The following is an 11,384-nucleotide window of genomic DNA, read 5'->3' as shown; positions in this document are numbered from 1 at the left end:
TTAAAGAAGTAAAACTATTCTAACATTTTTTTAGTAAAATGCATGTATATTCTCGCATTTGGATGTTCAACATGCATTTACCACTAAAGGAGTGATAACAGCAATATTACCGCAATTTTTTTCCTAATTTTCTATTTACATTTCCATACATTTTATTATGTTTACATGTATGTCAATGAAATATGTATGTTGAGTATCTGTTACTGGTAAAATCAATAGGATATATGTTTTGTTGTAGTTGTTGTTGTTATATAAAATATGTTAGAAAACCCTTTAGCCAAAGTTATCCCCTGATAACAACTGGAAAATATCAGATAAATGTGCGAAAACCCATGTGATGTCATATATATGTATATATACTGAAAACAAATATTAATACATGACAACTTTTCATTATCGACAGAGAAGGGAAATTTTGCTTTCATTAAGATGAGTTTAAAACATAAATGACTTATTTTAATTCCACCTAGTAAATATGCAATGAATCAATGTTAATAAACAAATGTGCCAACTGAAGAAAATATTTCAATAATAAAACTCGTATTCTAATGCAATATTATATAATTTACATCATTTCAAACCAAATGTTAATTTCTTTTTTTTTGAAACCAGCACACATTTAAAACTTTATTACAGAAGTAACAGAGGTATTAAAAAGGTATGGATGCTTTTTATGTTGCCCCTCTAAGATTATTCCAGTACCCTATTCATATTATGCATTAAATAATGTGAGTTTAATTTATTTTAGTTTATAAGCCGCTGCTTGTGATATATGACACGTGACACTCTCTATGATAGTCCCATATTGGCAGAAAGATGAATATAACAACCCCACTAAAAATACAAAAATTGTGAATACTATACTGGTAAAGTCTAAATAAATAAATGATTTATAATTTAGCAATTATGTTACTTTTATATCATTTATATTTCAATATTAATGATTATATATTTGAAATACAGAATAATTCAATAATTAATGCTGTTGAGTATTTAAGGCTTAAATCAAGAAAACCTTGCTTGCTTTATATGACAAAGAAATTTGTTTCCAAATTCATTACAGTACATATCAAGATATAAACATTTTAATGATAATTAACAAGCTAATTTAGCTTTTTATCCTTTAAGAAAACTACTGATATCATTAGACTATATTTACATTACACCAGAAGCCGTCGAGTCAGCTGCGCAAATTCATAAGTTTTGACAAGAGTAATTTTAAGTGTTTTGTATACCCGATGTTGCGACCATTCCTCGGGTCCAGAATACCTTGTAAACTTATATATCCTTATAAAATATACAATATATAAAACATTATGTTGTTATTAAACATGTATAGTCAATTGAAGTCTTTTGCATGCAATCGCTATATATACGTTACTTTATCATTCTTTATCAAATGAATAGTTTGTGTACTTATGAAACATTCGGATTTATCTCCCTTTTTTGCGTACTAAATAATAACCGATTTCAATCTAACATCATTCATGTTATTTTCGGAAAATGTTTACTTTATGATAATAATGATTTGTTTCAAAGTTTAAGCGCTTGATAAAGGTGAGATATAGACGGATTGAATCAAGTTTGATTACTTTAAAACATTTATCATATTTGTAAGTGGATTTATTGAATGTTAATTAGGTGGCTATCTATGTTGAGACACAATTTACGATTAATGACGTTATAAATGTTTTTATTTACGTGACAGACTTTAAAAGGTTATAAAAGAAATATATGTAATATAATTATAATGATAAAAATATTATAATTATCAAAAATGGTCAAATGGGTGCAATTCAACTTACAAAATGGATGTGTTAGCAATTCTTTTTATCTTATCTGTGTAAATATGTCAATATACACGTATGTGTTGACAAATGACCGATAATTTCGTTGATAAGGACTTTTCACTTTGAAATGGAAGTCTCAGGACGTAAAGAAACTTCTATATCATGCCAGCCTTGTCAGCGTGACGGGGATACTGTACAAGCAGATGGTTATTGTGAGAATTGTAACGAGTTTATATGTTCATCATGCATCAAGGCACACCGGAAGTTGGCAACTACCAAAAATCACGTGATCAAACTCAAAGATGAAATGCCGACATATCAGACTAAAAGTGACCCGTGCACTGAACTATGTGATGTTCATGTAAACGAAATAGTGAAGTTTTATTGTCAAGAGCACGACAGCGTTGGTTGTGGAGACTGTATGGTACTTCAACACACTTCTTGCAAGGTTCAGCTTGTCTCAGATGTGTCTAGTAACTATGACAACAGTATCGACCTTGTTTGCATTAAACATAGAATTGACAATCTTGGGGAAAACCTTGCTTCATGCAAAGAAGAAATAAAATGCAGTTTGAAAACAGCAGATGAAATAAAGGCCGAAGTCGTCAAAGAAATTAAACTTTTTCGTAAAGAAATGGATGATTATCTAGACAAAATGGAAGCAGAGGTTTTACAAAAAGTTGATGAAGTGAATGATAGAGATGTCTCTTCCCAGAAAAAGCTTCAAGATCAATGCGAGGTATTATCTAATGAAATTAAAGAATTTCAAAGAAAATTGAATCAGTGCAAATACAAGGTCAACAATTTGTTTGTGACATCAAAGCGTGTACAGAGAAAATTAAAAAACTGTCAAAAAATAATTGAAAACATTTCAGCCAAAAGTCAGATAAACTCTTTAGAATTTAGAGCATCTGAAGATTTTGATACTTTGAGGAAACATAATGCATCCCTTGGTAGTCTAACAACACAAGTAGAAACTTTTTCGGGGCAATTCAAGAAATGTATTCATGACGTGAAGGCACGTTTTGTTAAGAAAATTAATGTTCAGGTAAAAAACGAAGGCAATTGTGATATAACAGGAATCGCAATTATATCTGATTCCGATATTCTTTTAGCTGAAAACGCAAACAAATCGTTAAAAGTTGTAAATTACAAAGATGATAAAGTCACCTCTACATTGAAATTGTCAGATTTTCCCGCAGGCATAACAACAATCAATTCTGCATCTGTTGCAACATGTTTACCAAATAAAGGCAAATTATTGTTTGTGAATACGCAGAACGGTTTGACTGAAAGGCACAGTCTGAATGTCAGGAAAGGATGTGGTGGAATACATTATCGCAATAATATAATGGCAGTGTCCTTTATGGAACCTCCCGCTGTTCAGGTATTGGACATGGAAGGTCATATCCTTCATCAGGTTAGAGATTCAAGCATATTGAAAACTCCGACATACGTTTATCTGAGTATAGATAATGAGAGTATGTTTGTGTCTGACAGTATCAACCGTGTGGTGTACAAATTTACACTCCAGGGCGAACTGATATCTCAAAGTAAAAGCGGGAATAATAATAAACCAGCAGGATTAACAGTTACAAACTGTGGGTGTGCTGTTGTTTGTTATCCAGCAAACAGCGATTCGCTCGGAGTTATTGTACCTGGTACGAAAGAGATTCTGCATTTCTCTGTGCAACATGTATTGAATCCATTTTCTATTAACATTTCTAAAGAGCAAAATACAATGTTCATCAGTGATTTCAAGAACTCCATAGACCGTAATTTCATTAAAATATTTGAATTAAAGTAGTATTAAGGGCTATGTCACAAAATCAATTTGTTTATATAAATTATCTGTGTGTGTATGTGTGCGTGTGTGTGTGTGTGCGCGTGTGCGTGTGTGTGTTATATTCATTTGTAACAATTAGGGTTTTGTCGATGGTACGATTTAATGATATATATGCATATGCTCATTCATTTATATGCCAACATGCGATACAATTAACATTATTATTGTATCTTCGATACTTTCATCATGTTTATCTCTGTTCAAACGAAAAGGAATGTAAATCTTAAATGAAGACAAATGGTTCATTACTTTTAACGGTTACTAAAAAAATATATCTTTATCTGTTGCACATACTAGAATCAAAATATGTCTTATTTTTAAAACAATGCAAAAAATTGACCGTGTCGGAGTATTAGGCTGCGACTAGTTAATATACCTTCTATATATTTTATATAGTAAACGGGAACTGGATAGTAATTCTGTTCTTGATGATCAATGGGAGATTATTTATAATAATTTGATCATTATTGGCAAAGCAAATGTTCTGGACGCCTGTGGTTTGTATTAGAACATGATTATATTCCTACGGAGAAATGTCAAGTAGCAAACTATTTTTGAAGAGCTTATCTTAATGTCCTAATTGACGTTGACATATTGTCCCTTGCAATAGAAAACAATTTCAGGGCTTACTTACTTTAAATAATTCAATAGCAATTACATGTACATGAATTCTTTTGATTTTTATTTCATTTCCAGTGTCAATATGTTTTCTATGAGTGTACATTGCATTTCTCTGTATTGTAACATGATATGTATATTACTAGTAAATTTATTGTAAATACTTTATTGTAAATATAACAAGAAAGATATCGCATAACATGGATATCATTGCTTTATATATCGTATATAATTGACAGAAAATTGTACAGTGAATGGCGCTTGAAGTTGTTGAATTCCTGTCCTGCTTTATATAAAATTAAACCCGCCCTGTTTTATATAAAATTATGGGGATTTTTTTTCTTGAAATTATATCATTAAACATAATCTAAGCAGCTTGCCTCAAAGTAAAATCCACGTAAATTACCAAACAAATGTGACAATAGGCAAAATAGTCCCTACTGCAATAGCGACGCAGTAGACATGTTGTGATATTTTTTTTGTCAATATTTTGCGTTGTTATTTAAGACGTACTTTGTCAAGTCATTGTAATAGTTTATGCTAATAAGTAAAAGTCTGGCTTTTTATTTACATACACTCTAACAAGTCGTTGTAATAATTTATGCTAATGAGTGAATGTTTAGGTTTTTATTTCGATTAAACCCATGTCATTCAGAGTACATCACTCATGGCGTTATGAAATAAGTATATGGCAACTTTCGTTTATTAGTTGCACCAATGCAAAAAATATGTCCTTTGACAATCTTCCTACGGTATTTCCTTATAGAAATCAATCAGTATTCAAATCCACTATGGTTCAGCGCGATAAATAGCAGTAATATTTATGGATAATTGATGAATAAAAAAACTGGAAACAAAGTGATCCCTCGGAAGCCTTAATCACAACAAAATTACAAGAGAATTGCAGACTCGGTTTGATTGAGTCTGTACATGAGGGATAATGAATACGTGCAGCATCCCTCACGCCCCCTAGCACCGGCTTGAACGCCCAGAAATTTATAACAACACTGAAGTGAACACGTTCATATCAAACAATGATACAAAGGTATTCTGTACATAACATATTTTAAACTTTTTCAAATTACAAACTTTTATTTGTTGTGTGATATTTACAGGCTGAAAAGATAAAAAATGTACAATATATATTCGCAGTACAGGTCATGTAACAAAAAATTAAATATTGGTGTATAAATAACAATTAAAGAAATGCTACTTGTACTAACAATATTGTTAACGTTTTATTAATATACAGATTGTTTTTAAAACAATCTAAAATTAACTTAAATATCCTGAATTAAATTAGAAAAACACACAATTAATAATTTCTTATTTGCGTAATTTATCTTTAAAAAAACTTTACTAATACTTTAAGACTTTTCAACAACACATGAATGTCAAATGGGATACAATTGTTTGACAAAGAATTTGATGAATTTAAAACAGATTGGTGCAAGTAATGGTTAGTCAAACTTTAAAATACCTAAGCTCAAGATAAGCAAGAAAAAGCTGAACGAACTAAACACTTAAACAACTTGCAATACATATTCCTGCATTAAAATATTTTTTAATAAAATTGCTCGTATTGTACCTTTAAACACTGACACTTTAAATGATGGAGATGGTATAAAAGAAGCTCTCAGTTAAAATAGTAATCATTGTCATAATTTGCTTAGTTCAAAGATACTTAGTTGAAAAAAAAACACCCAAAAGGGCAAAATAACGTGTGGTTATAACATTGAGCAGAATTTATAGACGAAATCCTCCACTTGAAGGAAATAGTATTTTTACAGATTACAATTTTACATGTGACTTAAAATAACACTGTTAAGATTATTGTAATATAGTATACCTAAAGAAAATTCTTTGGTAATAGTTTAAATATTGCAACATAGCATAGAAGAAACTGCAGCATTTGAAGTCTTCACTTGCATCGATTAAACTAAGTTAAATAGGTTCAGTTATTACCATAGCAAGAAATATGAAACACCATTTCAACTATTCGCAAACTTTGAGGTAAACTTATCAGTTGGTTACCTTTTTCATCATGGCATGTAAATTTGTATCACCTACCCTTTGAATTGTACAAATTGCAAGTCCTTCCCTTGGCATAACAAGGGTCACTTTCAAATGATGGCCCAGGGTCACTTTTAAGGCAAACACTATTTCCCTTCCGTTTGTGTTCGCATGAACTCTAGGATTCTGTCTAAGTACTTCGTGTGAGAATCTCCATTGTTAATTGTTGTGTAACACAACATATAAAAAGATGATTTGGATATGAATATAGTTCCATCCTATTACGTTGTTATTCGTTTATTCAAGTCCTAAAAAAGCAATTTATATGCCTTATTTTCCTGTATATATATACTGTATATACAAGGTTTTTTTTTGTTTCTGACTAGTATTTTTCTGTTATAGCTAGGAAACTAACCTAGTGTGATATTTCAGGTTAATTATCTCTAGAGGTTAAAGTGTATAAAGCTATATCTTTGATGTGTTATGATTGCACAAGTTTTGTTAATACTATGATCAGAATAAATACAAAATACCTAGGAAAGAAAGAAAATGACCTACTTATTTATTTAAATTGGGAGAATGTCCCAAATAATCTATAAACCAAGTGAAAATAGTAGGAGAATATTATGTTCCGGAACATTTTATTCTAATTTACGTACAATAATCATGTATGATAATTAGCACATCATTCTATGTTTCAACTTTTTTCGAAAAATCACCATACGGTTATTAAAACAAAGTAATTTTGCTGTTTTTTTAATATTTACAAAAATTCTTCATACACTTTAACTTAGCTAACACAATTTCACAGGAAAATGTTCAGCTGCATTATTTACACGTTGCTTCAGTTGTGTTGTCATCGTTTCTCGAGTATTCCAAAAATAAACAAATACAGTTTACAACTGTTATGACGTTGATTACCATTTTGTCTTTAGAGTTTCTTCTATTCAATCTCCTTCATTTAATCATTTAGTTAGAGACTTTTTTACTACAAGTTGATAAAGGCCATCAGCGTGTCTGCCTAACACATTTTGCTTGCGGGTAGCTTAGTTTTTGTTTTTTGTTTTTTTTAAATAGTTTGACATGAATAACGCTTCGGCCAATCTGAGTTTAATTATCAGATATTTTTTTATTCATGTTGATAACGGTCACCTTTTTCTGATTAGCTTAAAAATATTCAAATAATTTCAATTTAAAAATAAATTCACCAATAAGAAATTCATTTACAAATAGGTTTTATTGCTTGTAAATAACTGAATAATCATGCCGTTTTACCCTGATTATCTAAACACCATTTTTTTAATAACTTTTACAATTTTGCCAAAAATAGTCCGAAAAAGAAGGCGGGCCAATTTGAAACTACAAATGAAATTGGTACTTATCTATTCAAAGTCTCCAAATACCACAATGCAAATAAAGACATGTGATTATTGAAACTTTAAAGTAGTAGATATAATGTGTACTTATATCTTCTGAATCCTATAATTGATTAGATAAAATTTTCCTTAATTTTAAAGATCTTATTTCGCTATAACGATGCCTGCTTTATTACATGTTCGTTTAACAATTTGTAGCTATAACATAACAGAAGAATAATGTCCAGTTGCATTGAAGGTACTCTTAGAATATCAAAATACATAAAACCATATTGTAGAAATGCCGACTGTCACTGCAATTTTTAATATATTTTCATAATTTAAGACCGGATATTTTGACATTGGATGTAATTTTGTTACAAAAAGCTTAAAGATATCCATTTAAAAAAAAAAAACATATCAATGTTTAAAAGCTATTAGAATGATTTCCAATATTTAATCTATATTGTAACAAATGACATGGTTTCTTGTAATGTAAAACTAATACACGTGACATTTACATTTTTGAAAATGACGGCTATCTTAAATGAGCGGAGATATTTTGGACTCTCTTTGTTTTTGATGTCTTAATGGTCTAGAAATAATATCCTAAAAGATCACATATAAACTATTTTCCGAGCTCCCGGCCCAGTAATATAAGATTGCCTTTGGACAATATGTTATTGAAATCTGATTTCGAATCTGATAAACATGTAGGCAAGATCTGTATGAATTTAAGCTGAATCATGAATATAAGCTCGAATTAAAGTTTTGGCTTCTAAGACAAAGTAAAGTCAAAATGACAAAAACCAGGGAGAATGTATTTATTATAATGCAGCTACAAAAATATCTTAGAATTAGTTATATTCCGTTTTAGATCAATAATTTGGGACTGAATTTTCTACAAATTTCAAATTAGAAACAATTATTTCAAGGAAGTCAGTCTTCCGTAGAAAAGGGATCACTTTGTCTACAGAATAATTACAGGTGGCCTAAATCAAATGCTTAATCTATACAAATTTAGCTGTCATACTTGGAGACTCAAATGATCCGCTTCATTACACACTGGCGAAAATAGGTAACATGACACGCTAGCATTGTCTAAAATTATTGTTAAATTTCAATACTCTTAATACAGTGAGATTCCTATATAAATAGGTGTGAATATTGACTTACTTACGATATTTATTTGGATAGCTACACAGAAAGGTAATATTTATGATATTTTTAGGGAAAAATTTATGCTTATTCTATATTCATAAAGTAAAATCCAAACTATTGCCTTAATGGGATAATGATACTGGTTTTCGACATCAATGGGCTATTTATTAGTTAAAAACAATAATTTCAATCAGTATTTAAAAATTCACAAGATGATTTATTGAACATTATTCGTAAGTTAACAGTCAACAAAATTAAGAAACAGATAAAGATAGTGTTAAATCTGTGTGGCCGTTAAGCTAAGCTACTGCTTTCTTGTACATGCATTTTAGGCACCGTCATTTAAAGCAATATGCATTTTGATTGAAGATGTTGTTCAAAAACAAATAAAGAAAGGTCTAAACTGTGCTATTAACAAACGAAAGTGAAGACTGGCTTCCATAGATCAGTCTTTACTGTGACTAGCATTATGTACAATTTTTGTTTTGTGTGGTCAATTTAAAAGTCATATGTACAAAGAAATGGGGGGACCTATTGGAAGAAAATTAAGAAATATAATTTGAAATATGGTCAACTAATTACATGCCAATTTTCAAGACGCTACTCGCAAAGTTCGCAAAGTACCGCGTTTAATCTTAAACGTCTGTATTGGTGTTCATCCATTTTTTAACACAAAACGTTCTGAGAGGCCATGGTTTTACTGCAAATTAAAATAAGCATAATACAAACAACATAAACATCTCTTACGATGTACAACTGTTATGACGTCAAACATCTTTCTGTACACTTCGATGAATTTTATATTTAGTACAGCTCAAAAACTACAAAAACAAGAGGGTCATGATGGCCTTAGACCCGTCATCTAAAATACAAAAGTTATCAATGAGGTTATTTTTGACCCCTAGCTACATAATTTATATAATATGTGTAGGTGTGCAAAGAAATACTACATGTAAAATAAACTAAATTTCTGGACACAAGAGAATTTTAACGTGTTTTCCATATATGTCTAAATAAACTAAGTGATCGACCTGAAAGTGTCAATTTTGACCCCAGTGACAAGCTTTATTTTAATTTTGTATTGGACTAAATGCAAAATGGCAACGCTACGCTCTACGCATTTTATATCACACCGAAATTAGATCAAAATTAAACAAATGTATAGTGATGGCTAATATTTAAAATAACATTTCAGAATGTGTCAAGAACAAGACAGCAGGCAACATTTATCACTGAAGTTATCAGAGGTTTTAGATTGGTGTCAATGAAAGAATGTTAAAGAGAATAAGAAAAGTTGGCTCGCTGGAAGATAAAATGGGTACTATCACATTAAGATCACTTTGTAACAATCTTACTGTATATCAACTAGGGAGTCGAGGTGAAGGAACAACTACTTTAGGACTATTATCTGACAGGGATATACTTTTTTGTATGCATGATGTTAATGTAATACAAGATTGGTCAGAGTGGGAATATGGCAAGACAAACTACCACATGATACAAGATGAGAATACTACCCCTGGGTATTGTTTCCTACAACTGTTCCAACATGATGAACCTCGTCCCGCCACTGTCATTCCTAATGAATATCATATAATTGATAGGAATGGAAGAATTCTGCTTAATAACAAAATATATTATAATGATAAAATTAAAAACCTAACAAGGCATGGACCATCACTTGTTACAAGAGGACAACAAGGATCCATAGATACAGACAAAGTGCATGCTTTACCCTGTAAATCATGGCCTAAATCAGCATCAGGTTGGTCTAATAGACATGATATAGGCAAGTGGCCGACACAAAATATGAAAAAATATGAAGCCAGTTCTCAGTGTTTTGTTGTTCCTGTTGGAAGTAAGGTTAGTGTGTATCCTGAACTGGAATGGAGAATATCTACAACCATGGCAGAGAGATGTCTTATGTTCGATTTAAATATTACACAAATAAGGTGATACATTTTAATGAAAATGGTTTTAAAATCTTTTTTAAATCCTCAAGGGGAAACAAATATCTCTAGTTATATGTGTAAAACAGTTCTATTACATTGTATAGAAGACACAGGACAATATTTATGGACAAATATCAACCTAATAGAGTGTTTAAAAAGCTGTTTCTTGAAATTACTAAATTGTTTACAGAATGATCATTTGCCACATTTCATAATTCAGGAAAACAATTTGATGCAAGGACAATTTACAAATGAGACAAGACACCAACTTTTAAAAAAAATGAATGATTTTACACAAAACGATTCAGAAATATTACTTGAAATGAATATTGATTTTCTTAGACATAGACTCTATGTTAAACTTAACACACATAAAACAGCAAACATTTTTTGTTCTTCTCATGAAATGAGTGTACATCTTTCCACCTTTTATTACATTAACTTTGCAAAAGAAATCAGTATAAATCACAGTATCATTTTAAAAGTATTTCAATATAAAGACATAAAAATGTTGGATACATCTGTAAAAATACTAATGACCTACAGAGATAATGGCAATAAATTAGAACATGCTGCATACAAGTTTCTACACCTTTCCTCTTTTCCACATATGGATCGGTCCTAGCCTCATCAAGTGTAGGTTTAAAAC

General features: G+C 30.5%; 1 protein-coding gene across 1 annotated transcript; it reads left to right on the top strand.

The window, feature by feature from the left end:
- Positions 1–1,917: 1,917 nt before the first annotated feature.
- On the top strand, positions 1,918–3,597 carry LOC132759118 (uncharacterized). Its single transcript, XM_060750841.1, has one exon. The coding sequence runs from the start codon at positions 1,918–1,920 to the stop codon at positions 3,595–3,597; it is 1,680 nt and encodes a 559-aa protein (XP_060606824.1).
- The last annotated feature ends 7,787 nt before the right edge of the window (positions 3,598–11,384 follow it).

This window comes from Ruditapes philippinarum, unplaced genomic scaffold, assembly GCF_026571515.1.
Source record: "Ruditapes philippinarum isolate M1 unplaced genomic scaffold, ASM2657151v2 ctg5637_1_1_1_1, whole genome shotgun sequence".
Classification (NCBI taxonomy): Eukaryota; Metazoa; Mollusca; class Bivalvia; order Venerida; family Veneridae; genus Ruditapes; species Ruditapes philippinarum.
This window is presented reverse-complemented; position numbering and strand designations above follow the sequence as displayed.